Source organism: Rhinopithecus bieti, unplaced genomic scaffold, assembly GCF_001698545.2.
Source record: "Rhinopithecus bieti isolate Rb0 unplaced genomic scaffold, ASM169854v2 scaffold_18620, whole genome shotgun sequence".
Lineage (NCBI taxonomy): Eukaryota > Metazoa > Chordata > Mammalia > Primates > Cercopithecidae > Rhinopithecus > Rhinopithecus bieti.
In genome coordinates this window covers 1,721,617-1,735,870 of record NW_016809631.1, presented here as the reverse complement: position 1 = coordinate 1,735,870, position 14,254 = coordinate 1,721,617, and the positions used below count along the sequence as shown (strand labels likewise).

General features: G+C 39.9%; 1 protein-coding gene across 2 annotated transcripts in view; it reads right to left on the bottom strand.

Annotated features, from left to right (window-relative positions):
• Positions 1-13,571, bottom strand: part of IPMK (inositol polyphosphate multikinase) — a 77,438-nt gene extending 63,867 nt beyond the window's left edge. For both annotated transcript variants that reach the window (XM_017889901.1, XM_017889902.1), the window contains exon 1: positions 13,026-13,571. In XM_017889901.1, coding sequence (XP_017745390.1) covers positions 13,026-13,215 — 190 coding nt within the window. In that variant the 5' untranslated portion in view covers positions 13,216-13,571. The remainder of the gene's footprint in view (positions 1-13,025) is intronic.
• Positions 13,572-14,254: the final 683 nt, after the last annotated feature.

The window sequence follows — 14,254 nt, the reverse complement described above, 5'->3', positions numbered from 1 at the left end:
ACTCTTTATTTATGGGATCTCTCTCTTTTTTAAAAAACACTTCTATTTTTGTCAAACTTCTCATTTCATTTCGGGAGTGTTTTCCAAATTCCATTCAGATTTCTATCCATATTTCTTGTGATTCCCTGAACTTCTTCAAAAAGTAATTCTAAATTCTCTTTCAAAAATATTGTAGATCTTCAATTCTTCTAGTTCATTTCTGGAGTTGAGTTGGTTTCTTTTAGTAGTATCATACTTTGTTGGATTTTCACAATCCTTGCATCTTTATGCTGATGCCTGCACATTTGAAGAGACAGTTAACTCGTCTAGTTTTTGCAGGTGTTCTTTATTGCTGTTAGTTAGACCTTTACTTTTTAGTATCAGAACTTAAACATGGCCTGTTGTTTCTTCCTGTTTGGTGGATGACTCAGAGTAAGTACTGGAACTAAAACACTGCATTAGAACTAATTCATTGCCCTGTCATTGTTTCCTGTTCTGGGGAAGACTTATAATGAACATTGAAGCATAAATGCTGTTGCAGGATGAAATCACTGCCCTGCCATTGTTTCCCACTCTAGGGAAGACTTAAAGTGAGCACCAAAGCTTAAACACTGCCACAGAACTACATTGCTGCCCTACCACTGTTTCTTAAACTGGAGAAAACTTAAGTGGGCACTGGAACTTAAGCATGACTGTTAGTTGTTTCTATATAGGGAAGGTTCCATGTAAGCACCTGGGCTTTGTGGAAAGCCTGGGATTCAGGCTATCCCACATACTATGTCCCTACAGCTCTATGGCATCAGCCAGTCTCTTCAACACGGTTTCCCAGCTGATTGGAGTACTGAGTAGCCACAAAGATCCACACACCTGTCACTGTAATCATTGACCCACTTTTGTTCCCAACACACTCCATTTGGTTCAATCCTTCTGGCATTTCCAATGGTACCTATGAGATGGAGCTGGAGTGGGCTTTCCATGAAGATTCCCAGACCAGTGAGAAGATCAAACATCCACCTCCAATTCTCTCCTCTCACCTCAGAAACCATGGGTCTAGGGAAATTTTCTGAGTGGTGTTATGCCAGCTTCGGGGAGGGGTTGGCACAATCTGAAATGATGATTTCTCTTATCAGCCAAGGTTTCTCTCAGGTCTGTGGATACAGGGGATTTCTCTGATTCTCCCGAGTTCTGGTGTATTCAGGCTGGTGCTCTTGTCTTTGAATGGTTTCTAATTGTATTTTTATGAAAGCAGTGATGCTAGGGGATCTTCTATTCTGCCGTCTTGATGATATCACCATCTAGGTAATTTATATTTCTTTGTTTTTTCTTTTTTGTAAATTTCTCCTGGAAATTTCTATGATAAATATATATTGGTCAGGTGTGGTGGCTCACACCTATAATCCCAACACTTAGGAAAGCTGAGACAGTGATGTGGGAAGTCAGAGACCTCGACCAGAGGGATCGACTGAAGCCACAGCAGAAGAACACAAATTGTGATGATTTCATGGACATTTATTAGTTCCCCAAATTAATACCTTTATAATTTCTTACGCCTGTCTTTACTGCAATCTCTGAACATAAATTGTGAAGATTTCATGGACATTTATCACTTCCCCAATCAATACTCTTATAATTTCCGATATCTGTCTTTAATCTCTTACTCCCATCATCTTCACAAGCTGAGGATGTATGTCACCTCAGGACCCTGTGATGATTGCGTTATCTGCACAAATTGTTTGTAAAGCATGTGTGTTCGAACAATATGAAATCTGGGCACCTTAAAAAGAACAGGTTAACAGCGATTTTCAGGGAATTAGGGAGATAACCATAAGGTCTGACTGCCTGCAGGGCCGGACAGAACAGAGTCATATTTCTCTTCTTACAGAAGCTAATAGGAGAAATATCGCTGAATTCTTTTCTCAGCAAGGAATAACTCTGGGAAAGGAATGCATTCCCAAGGGGAGGTCTCTAAAATGGCCGCTCTGGGAGTGTCTGTCTTATGTGGTTGAAGATAATGGATGACATATGCTTTTGTCTCCTGCAGTGCCCTCAGGCTTGCTAGGATTAGGACATTGCAGCCTGGCAAATTCTAGTCAGACCAGTTGTCTGCTCTCGAACTCTGTTTCCTGTTAAGATGTTTATCAAGACAATGCGTGCCCAGTAGGACATGGAACCTCATCAGTAATTCTAATTTTGCCCTGGCCTTGTGATCTCGCTCTGCCCTTCTGCCCTTGTAATCTTTTATTGCCCCCTGAGGCATGTGATCTTTGTGATTTACTCCCTGTTCGTACCCCCCTCCCCTTTTGAAATCTCTAATAAAAACTTGCTGGTTTTGTGGTTCAGGGGACATCACAGAACCTGCCGACATGTGATGTCACCCCCAGAGGCCCAGCTGTAAAATTTCTCTCTTTGTACTCTTTCTCTTTATTTCTCAGACCAGCCAACACTTAGGGAAAATAGAAAAGAACTTATGTTGAAATACTAGGGGTTGGTTCCCCTGATAAGACAGGAAGAAAACTTGAGCTGAGGAGTTCAAGACCAGCCTCAGCAACATAGTGAGATCCCATCTCTATAAAAAATAAATGAAAATTAGCCAGGCATGTTGGCACATGCCTGTAGTCTCAGCTACTTGAGGGGCAGAGATGGGAGGATCACTTGAGCCCAAGAGGTTGAGGCTGCTAGTGAGCTGTGATCACACCACCGCACTCTGGTCTGAGTGGAAAAGACCCTGCTTCTAAAATCAAACGGAATAAAACAAATGAAAACAACATATTTTGCTTTTATTATTAGAAAAGAAAACCTGTGATACAAGAAAGTATATACATTATATACATACTAAGAGAATAATAGATTTTGTTTAATCTCAGTTAAACACAAGGTATTTTAACAGCCAGGCCCAGTGGCTAACACCTGTAATCCCAGCACTTTGGAACTCCAAGGCAGGTTGATAGCCTGAGGTCAGGAGTTCGAGACCAGCCTGGCCAACATGGTGAAATCCTGTCTCTACTAAAAACACAAAGATTAGCCAGGCGTGGTGGCACACGCCTGTGATCCCAGCAACTTAGGAGGCTGAGACATGAGAATCTCTTGAACTTGGGAGGCAGAGGTTGTAGTGAGCTGAGATTACAACACTGTACTCCAGCGTGGGCAATGGTGCAAGACTCTGTCTCAAAAACAATAATAAATAAAAAAATAAAATAATAAAATAAAGAACATTTTTAAAATGTGAGAAAGGGACTGAGAAAATACTGACAAGGCAATGCCTGAAATGTTCTAAAAGTATTAAGAAACATAAAAACATACAGCAAAGATGCTCAGAGAATCCGAAACAGACTGAAAAATATCAAACCCCTAGACACTTTTTAAAGACACAGATGAGTTAAAAGTGAAAGAATGGAAAAGATATATCATGCAATTATTGCTCATAAGAATGTTTGATATAGTAATATTATATATCAGACCACATAGTATTAGAGACAGCAGACTACAAGAAACAGAACATTATATATAAAGAGAGACATTTCATAACAATAAAAAGGTCAGTTCATTAAGATGATACAAAAATTCTAAATATGTGTGTACTAAATTAAAATTATTTGGTGGTTCAAAATACATGAAGCAAAAACTGACAGAACTGAAAGGGCAGACAAATCCACAAGGGACAAATTCATAATTACTTTCTCAACAATTGATAAAACAAATAGAATAGGCCGGGTGCAGTGGCTCACACCTGTAATCCCAGAACTTTGGGAGGCCAAGGTAGGTGGATCACGAGGTCAGGAGTTCAAGACCAGCCTGGCCAACACGGTGAAACCGCCATCTACTAAAAATACGAAAATTAGCCGGGCATGGTGGCATGTGCCTGTAATCCCAGCTACTTGGGAGGCTGAGGCAGGAGAATCGCTTGAACCCAGGAGGTGGAGGCTGCTGTGAGCCAAGACCATGCCACTGCATTCCAGCCTGGAGACAGAGTGAGACTCCATCTCCAAAAAAAAAAACAAATAGAATATTAGTAATGATATATAAAACTTGAACAGCAACAAACAAGTTGACCAAATTGACACCTGTGGAATGAATGCTATATCCAACCGAATATACATGCTTTTAATATGTAAATGGAGCATTCACCAAGATTGACTAAGTGCTGGACCATAAAACAAGTCTAAAATCTAACAAGATTGGAATCACAGAGAATATTCATATAGGAAATATTCTCTGACCACAATGGAAGTAACAATAAGATACTTGGGAAAATACCAAATAGTTGGAAAGTAAACAACACCCTTCTAATTATTCATGTATCAAAATTCACAAGGGAAATTAGAAAGTATTTTTAAATAAATTATAATAAAACTCTATCAAAATTTGTGAAATGCAGATAATGTATTGCTTAGTACTTAAAGGGAAATGTGCAGTTTTAAATGCTTGTATTAGAAGAAAAAGGAAGTCTCCAATTTAAAATGTCAGAAAAAAGAATGTATTAATTCCAAATAAATAGAAAGATAGGAAGGAAAATCAAAGAACTAAGAAATGGACAATGAAGAAAATCAATGCAATTTTAAAAAATGGTTCTTTTAGATCGTTCCAGGAACATAAGTTGGTTTAAATATTTCAAAATGAATAAATATACTGATGTTTTGAGAAGACAGAGTTCTCACTGAGGAAGAAGGGAGATGTAAATACAGAATAGAGGGAGACAAAAAAGAACTTCCTGGTGTTGAATTTAAATTATAGGTAGAGGGATTAACTCAAATGTTTAAGAATATGAAATTATACATTTCTTAGTCCAGTCTGTGAATGGAAAAACAGCAATCACACCCAAGAAACCATGAGCACACCTAGTGGCCAGACCATAGTTTCTAAATACCATTTACCCCTAAAGGAACAAGAGTTTCTTGAAGAAAAATGGCTCATTTCAGGGCCAAGACAGGGAAAACACAAAAGGAATGTGGAATATCTTTTTATGCCAGAAAGTTAAAAAATGTTTTAAAAGAAAAAACAGGAAATATCAAAAACACATAGGAGCCAGCTTGAAGTTCCCACTGCTCAAATCTGAGACAACCATAACATCAAGCAGCAACAATGGATAATATCTATCCACTGAAGTTTGAAAAAAATCCACCTTAACAATCAATGAATGAATCAGGAGGAAAATCTATTCCTTAATATAGAATGCCAACTAACAAATGTAATAGAAATGAGGGCTGGGCACAATGGCTAAGGCCTATAATGCCAACACTTTGAGAGTCTGAGGCGGGTGGATTGCATGAGCTGAGGAATTCAAGACCAGCCTGGCCAACGTGGTAAAACCCCGTCTCTACAAGAAAAAAAAAAAAAAAAATTAGCCAGGTATGGTGGTACATGCATATAGTCCCAGCTACTCAGGAGGCTTAAGTGGAGCATCACTTGAGCCTGGAAGGCAGAGGTTGCAGTGAGCCATGATTGTACCACTGCACTCCAGCCTGGGTAACAGAGCAAGAACCTGTCTCAAAAAACAAAAACGAAAACAAATGTAACAGGAATGCTAGTTAGAATATTACTGTTTTGCAATTATCATAGTACTACGTGAGTCTGTCAAATATTATCAATCAAGGTACAGTTTCATGAGGAACAGAATATATAACAGTTTCAAAATATTCCTCTCAAATTACTTAACAGCAAAAATGATAACTTTCCTGTGGAAAAACCTGGCAGAAATCACTTAACCAGGTGATCAGTTACATCACCAATAATGCAACTGACATCTTATGTCTTATGATATGCTTTGAGGACATGACATAGTCATATAATATTCTCACCAAAAATGCATAATCTGAATATAATCATGACAAAACATTCAGACAAAGTGAATTTAAAGGACATTCTAAAATGTTATATACCTATACTCTTCAAAAATTCCATGGTTATGAAAGATACAGAAAGAAGTGCTCCCAATAACAGGAAACGAAAGAATCATAACAACGAAATGTAATGTGTGATCCTGGATGAGGGAAAGTGTTGTAAGTGATATTACTGGAATAATGGCAAAACCCAAATGCTAAATACTCTGAATTTTGTAATTTTATTATGGTTAGGTAAGAAAATTGTCTTATTTTTAGGCATATATACAATTATTTAGAGGAAAGAGGTTATGATGTCTAAAATTTATTCTTAAATGTTTATGCACAATCATCATATACAGAGAGTAATAAAGCACATGTGGCAAAATTAGTATTAACAATTGATAAATCCAGATGAATGGCATACATTAGTTCACTGTACTATTCTGGCATATTTTTAATAAATTTAAATTTTTTTCAAAAAAAAACCTTAAGGCAGTACAATTTACAGTAAAAGCAAATACTTAAGGAAAAAGCCTAGTAAACAATATGTAAGTCCTGTACACTGAAAACTATGACTCACTGAGAGAAATTAAAGGACTAAATAGAGAGATATACCATGTTCAAGTATTGGAAGATTCAATATTGTAAAGAAATCGATTCTCACCAAAGCAATCTACAGATTCAAGGCAATGCCAAATAAAATCTCATCGGGTTTCTGGGGAAAAGTAATGAGTTGATTTAAAATCTGTATGTAAATGCAAAGGACCAGAAAAAGCCAAGACAATCTTGAAATAGTAAGTGGAATGCATGAAGACTTACTACAAAACAACTTGAATCAAGATCGTGAAGTAGGATAAACAAGCCAATGAAAATAAAAGGCAAAAAGCAAATCCAGGAAATTGATTGAATATGCACAGTTGAGCTGTAAAAAAAAATGAGGGGGAACTCTAAGAACTGATACATATCAATTTCTAGGATTTAGTCTTAACTCTTAAAACCAGGTGAAAACAGTATATAAAGCATCCTAGCTTTTGTATCAGAAAGAAAGGGAGATAAAACTTACATATCTGTAAAAGGAACTCAAAAAGGATAAATCAGAAAACAATCAACTTGATTACCTACAAGAGATGCTGAGGAATGGATGGGGTGGTGGAGTGATAAGGGAGTGACAATTTTAATTATACTTTTCTGTAAAGTTTTGTTTTTTGGAAGCATGTTAATGTTACGAGCTTTCAAATATATAATTAAACAAACAAAATTTGAGGAGGCAGGGATATGAATTTAAACAGAAACAAATGAACCCAACTGTATTTCAAATGAATACTACTACTGCAAAAGAGAGAAAAGAAATAACAACCAAAACCAAAAAACCTAATCCAACTAACTTTTGTTTGTTTATTTGTTTGTTTTTTAGACAGTCTCGCTCTGTCACCCAGGCTGGAGTGCAGTGGCACAGTCTCGGTTCACTGCAACCTCCGATCCCAGGTTCAAGAGATTCTCCTGCCTCAGCCTCCTGAGTAGCTGGGACTATAGGTGCCACCAACACATTCAGCTAATTTTTGCATTTTTTTGTAGAGACAGGGTTTCACTATGTTGGCCAGGCTGGTCTCGATCTCCTGGCCTCAAGTGATCCACCTGCCTTGGCCTCCCAAAGTGCTGGAATTACAGGCATGAGCCACCACGCCAAGCCCCAGGTAATTTTTGAACACAGTTTATACCCTCAGTATAAGAAAATCTCTTCCTGAATTCATGAGTTCATGTCCCTTGTAGCGACATGGATGAAGCTGGAAACTATCATTCTGAGCAAACTATCGCAAGGACAGAAAACCAAACACCCGCATGTTCTCACTCATAGGTGGGAATTGAACAATGAGAACACTTGGACACAGGGTGGGGAACATCACACACCGGGGCCTGTCGTGGGGTGGGGAAGCGGGGGAGGGATAGCATTAGGAGAAATACCTAATGTAAATGACGAGTTAACGGGTGCAGCAAACCAACACTGCACATGTATACATATGTAACAAACCTGAACCTTGTGCACATGTACCCCAGAACTTAAAAGTATAAAAGAAAACAAAACAAAACTCATCCTGAATTCTTTATTCTAGGCTTGTTTTCTGAAGTAGTATGGGTGTAGAAATTCTGAAAATTAAAAAATTAAGCAAAAGAATAAACATATTAATAACACTGGGAGCCAGGTTTCTTACTAGAGAAGAAGGGAAATACAAATTTAGAATCAAGGGAAAGGAAGAACTTGGGTTTAAATGAAATATGAAATTACAATTTCCAAAATATTTATACATACTTTAAAAATCATATCCATTGAAAAGTCCTGGAAGAAATGATACTCCAACAGCTATTACAACACAGATCTTGGTTTCTAAATACCATTTTCCACCCAAAAAGAAACCAGGCCTCCTTGGAGAAATGGTTGACTCTAGGGCTGGGGACGATAGTTATGAGATAATTCTAAAAAACCTGTTATGACAGAAAGGAAGTGCTCTCAATGGTCAAATTTGGGACAATTTGAGCAACAAAATAAATAAGTTCCTTTTTTAAAAACATTGAGATGTGATTAAAGTCAAATAAATAAGTTCCATAATGGGTAATGATACATGTTATCAAATAGGAATCCATGATGCAAACTGATTATAAATAAGGACATAAATACTTAGGGGTAAAGGGAGAGCTATTTCTCAGAATGCTAGCTGTTAAAGCAGACGGAGTGAAAGAATGGGGGAAAAAATCACAATTTTGTAACTATCAGAATAAATACAGCTTCAGGCAAGAATCAACAGATGCCAAATCTAGGGGTGAAGTTGATGAGAACACAGATAGCTGCATAACTGTAAAGTGTCTCCTCACATACAGTTTATTAATTGTAGAACAGAAAACATTAACTATATACTGAAGTCAGGCATGGTGACTCATTCCTGTAATCCTAGCACTTTGGGAGGCTGAAGCAGAAGGATCACTTGAAGCCAGTAGTTCAAGAGCAGCCTGGGCAACAAAGCCAGATCCCATCTCTACAAAAAACGTAAAAATTAGCCTGGCCCAGCGGTGGCTCACATCTGTAATCCCAGCACTTTGAGAGGCGGAGGTGGGTAGATCACCTAAGGCCAGGAGCTCGAGACCAGCCTGGCCAACATGGCAAAACCCCGTCTCTACTAAAAATGCAAAAACTAGCCGGGTGTGGTGGCACACTCCTGTAATCCCAGCTACTTAGGAGGCTGAGGCACGAGAATCACCTGAACCTGGGAGGCAGAGGTTGCAGTGAGTCAAGACTGTACCACTGTTCTCCAGCCTGGGCAACAGAGTGAGACTCCGTTCAAAAAAAAATTAGCCTAGCCTAGTGGTGTGCACCTATACTCCTGGCTACTCAGGAGGCTGAGGCAGGATTGCTTGAGCCCTAAAGTTTGAGGCTGCAGTGAACTATATCATGTCACTGCACTCCAGCCTAGGTGACAGAGCAAGAGCCTGTCTCAAAAAACAAACAAAATTATATACTGAAGAAGCCAGACTCCACTTGAATCAGACAACCAGAATTAATCCACTACTAAAGGGCAGCTATTGTTAGCCTCCACTTATACAATGTTCCAGCTGGAAATGTATCACCTGAATCCCATCATAAGGAACTATCAGAAACCCAAATTAAAGAACATTTCATAAAATAACTGGCCTGTTCTCTTCAAAATGACAACGTCATGAAAGACAGGGAAAGGCTGGGGATCCGTTACAAATGAAAGGACACTAAAAGACATAACAACTAATTGCAATAAATGATTCTGGACCGGATCCTGTACTGAGAAAAACAAATATGACAAAAGACATTACAGTATTGGAACAGTTGACAAAGTGAGAATATGGACTACAGATTGAAGTATTATATCCCTGTTAAACTTCCCATAGTTGATCAATGTGCTGTGGCTACAGAAGAGAATATCCTCATTCTTAAGGAAGACACACTGAAGTATTAGCATGTAAAGTGACATAATGTATGAAACCTACTTGCAAATAGTTAAGAAAACATTATTTGCATTGAGAGATAATAAAACAAATTTGGCAAAATGTTAATTTCTATTGTTCTTGCAACCTTTCCGAAGGGTTGAAATAATTTTAGGTCAATGTTTCAGAGGATATCTAATCAAAAGAGGCTACTAAGCCAAGATAATTGTAGGTCTTTCTCCCCCACAATTACCAGTTTAAATCCTTGTTTTCCCTACAGACTGCCGCATTTCTACATCCTATATCGGATCAAGAAATAAATATCAGATTTCCATCATTTGTTTAAAACTTTAAGGACTTTTTAAAGAAATTGATATTAAAAGAATGTTACGCAGAAAAATATTTATGCTAACTTTGGTGAGTTTTGGGAAATTATATGGATCTTTTTTTGTGAAAACTTCCTACAGAGATAGGTACACAATGTGCAAGGTATGCTATAATATACAAGTATGTTTAATAAGTACATTACTTATCACAGCAAACAAATGGTGAAAAGTCTAAAAATCTACTATTAAAGAAATAAATAGTGATAAATCCACATTGTAGAACACAATTTTTAGAAAGAATAAAGTATATCGTAAGTACAAAAATATAGGTATAATACATGATATAATACAGAATGAGTGAGAAAAGTTGCTGATAGATTTATTTGTATGAAAAAACAGAACTGTGCTAATGTGTTTATGTATGTGCCCAGAAACAAAGGCCTGAAAGGATAGACAGGAAGTAGTTACCAGTGATTGCCCCTGGGAGAACGAGTAGGGGGAAGGGCACTACTCAAACTGAATTTTTTTCCTAAAAGATCCGTGTACTATACAATTTTTACAATTTAAAAAACAAAATACTTTGTATTCTTAGAACTAAGATTTAAATGTACTTTGATGAAATATGGTTTTAGTGAAGAATGTAAAATATAACTGATATCTGAACTACCAATATATGCTTGTAACTTAGCATATATAACCAGATCTATTTTTCTGCTCAAGCACCTTTGTTCTATCAAGTTCCATGAGTTTAATTTTTAAACTAGCAAAGCCAACAACTCCTTTTGGAAATAGGTAAAATAGTCCTAAATTGAACATTTCTGGTTACTTAATGATGGTAACACAAATTTAAAAACAAAAAAATACCAACATAATGTCCTTAAGCTTATCCTGAGAATTACTTCAATTGACAGACCAAAGCATGATCTAAATTATATTCTTTAAACTGTACATGACTTATGACAGTGGAGAAACGTAATAAAACTGTTGAACTTTGAATTAGTGACCATCTTATCCATTTTACAAATAGGGAAGATAATCATCATTCAAGTATCCTTTTACTTAACAATACATGCAGGATTGTATAACTATCTGAGAATTAAATTCAACAATTTATTAGGTTGATAGCACAGTATGTTCAATCCATTCTACTATGGTGACACAAAGACTGTCCCTACTCAAAAGACCCTTTTGAAACTGCAAAAAAAAAGTTTATTTTACATGGAATGAAATAATAAAACTAAGGAGTACTAACTCCAGAATCTAAACTTTTCATTTAATTAGGCAATTTGGGTGACAAATTAACTTTTCAGCCACTATTTGCAATAACTCTCTGAATGGGATCACTATTACATACTGTGAAAAGCGGTGGTTATGCTCTTAAGTGACAATTATCATTTAGATTGTTTTTATGTTGAGATTTCTAAAATCTATTCTCCTTTGCATATAAGTCAATCTCTAGGGACCTTTAGGGAAACATTTACTTTTTCAGGCATTTAGAATATTATTAGGAATATTAAAATCACAATTTATTAATATAAATCAATAGGCATTCCCCTATTAACTGAAACCCCATGAGTACTCTCAAATTCTCATTACAAGACACCGACACACAGGAGGAAATGTCTATACTGAGCACCTTGAGGAGGCTGTTTCTTTACCTCAGTGAAGTAAAAGAACCGTCAATTTTCACTATTCAATATTTCCCGACTGTTACTGAGTCCCACCCAGTCCGTGCACAACGCTATGAGAATACAGATTCCCTCTCTAACCTCTATGAATTCACAGTTTAGTGGGGAGAAAGGCACACAAACAATTAAACAAAGTAGGTAAAAATAAAAGTAGTGGAAAACGTCGCTTTGAGAAACAGCATATACTCAAATTAATACCCATTTTCTAAAAGTCTTGAGTTGTTTCAGCAAACACAATACATGGTGAAAAAAAACAGTACTCCAAGGAAGAACTCTTGGTTTCACAATTCTTAACATATTGTAACGTGACTTTAGGCACGTCATTCTTAACCAGGGTTGGTTTTAGTCACCTTGTCTAAAAATGTCAGTATTAGCAACCTAAACCCGAATCATTTTACCAGCATAAACTAAATCGTATCTAGTGGTTCTTCTGGGTCAAAGATCCACAATATTCACATACTCATCCATCAGATTACCCAAGTAATCATGGCCCAGGAAACCACTACGAGTAAGCTAGATGAATTAGCGTTCCTAAGCTGAGATAAGCTTTAAACTTGTGAACTCAGAAAATGTATTACAGTAGCCATGGTACAGCCTTATAAAATGAACAAGAATAGTTGAACATTTTGTGTATCATTCTAGTACCATACCCGTGTGAATTTCCTACCAGGAATCCGAGTTTCTGCACTACTGGAACCACGCCTCCCAGAGAAATCAAGGAGACACCAGAAAAACCTCCTCAAGGGACAGGGAAAAATCACAGACAAGCTTTCTTTCCTTCTCACCTCCCCCCCAAAAAAGCCCAGTGTTTTTCTTCCCCTCCAGCTATGCAGCTGCACCCAGCAGAGAAGTACTAGATTAGCATCATCTGCATTTCATTCCTTTTCTTTTGCAATAGCTACTCGCCTATAATAAACAGACCTTGTGCTCAAGGGAGAATTTACTTCCCCGTCCAGTAAAAATGAAGTTCCTTATTTTCACTAACAACGCGGTCTCCAATCAACACCCAACCTCCCCGGGGGGTGGGTGAGACCAGGCACGCCTCTCCCTGCCACCAGTGCTGCAAGCCTGACGACCCACACCCTAGGAATTGTCCCACTTTCCGAGCCCCTTGTGCTCGAGTGGCGAGGCTTCGGGGGACAGCGGAAGAGGCCGGGGATTTGGCGTGCACACCAGGGGGGCCCGGGAGCGCCAGGCTGCCTCGGCTGGCAGGGGGTTCGCGGAGGCGGAAGGGGAGCGGCGAACCCCGTGCCACCCCCACTTACCCACTTTGTCCTTCCCGTACATGTGCCCGGCCACCTGATGCGAGAGGGGTACGCAGCCGTTGAGGAAGCGGAGTCTGCCGCCCGCCGGCTGCGGTGTGCCCTCAGGGGTGGCCTCGATCGCCGGTGGGGTCCGCATTTCTGGGGGACCCGGCGCCTCGACCCGGAGGGGGGATGGTGGCTCTGTTGCCATAACGGAGAACAGAAGCGGTAGCGGCAGCGAGAGCAGGGAAAAAAACAGGGCAAGGGAGGGAGCGCCGGAGAACCCGGGGGTCGCTCAGGCTAGGGCGCGAGGAGGCCCGGGGGTTCCCGCGGCTGGTGCCCGCTGAGGCCTGGGGAGGGGGCCCATGACGCCGTGGGGACGCGGGCGCTCCTCTGCCCAACTCTCGGCGGAGCGCGGCTCCCGCTCCTGCTTCTCTGCCGCCGCAGCCGCTGGCCCAGGCGCTGCCCGGTAGACAGAACCGAGCCGAAGAGCAGCAGCAGCGGCGCCCCGCGCTCCCTGGGGCCCTGACGGCGACGGCGGCCCCACCTCCTGCGCCCCCGCCCCCTCCCGCCGTCCTCCAGTCCCCTCAGCTGCCGCGCGCGCGTCAGCGCCGCCCGCACCGCCGCTACTGAGCATGCCCAGAGGTCGTCCGACAGGACACCCCCCGGCCATCAGATGGGAAGGCGCGCGGCGCTGCCGGGACCTGGCGACGGCGAGCAGGGATGGGGCGAGCGCACTCGTGTTCCTTCTCACCCCAACCTCGCGGGCATTTCGAAGTCACGCGTGCTGCTGTGGCTTCATTCATTCAACACGCTTCTCAGCGCGTCAGCTCAGAGAAGCCAGGGACTTCCAAGTGTGCGGAGCAGTGCGGCATTAGAATTGCAAGGCACTAGCATTACCAAGGGTGGCTCTAAAGGCCACCCCTAACTGCACTCAACTCCCACCCCGCACAAAAACAACAGAAGTTAAAGCAGGCAGCTTATTAGAAGATGCGCCTTCAAAATACCCTTCTAGTTAATCTCAGCCCCCCTCCCCGGATTGCTGTCTCTAAACCCCTCTTACCAAAAAATAAAACATATAAAAATAAAATAAAATTGGAACCGACACTAATTTCAGACTGTAAAAGAGAAAAATCCTAATTTTTTTTTAAGTGAACACGTTGTTTAAAGAAAGGAGCAAGTTTTTTCTCTCTCCAACTCGACCTTTAAGACAGTGCAGGTTCCAAGGTCCTGAGTAGATAATTATATCA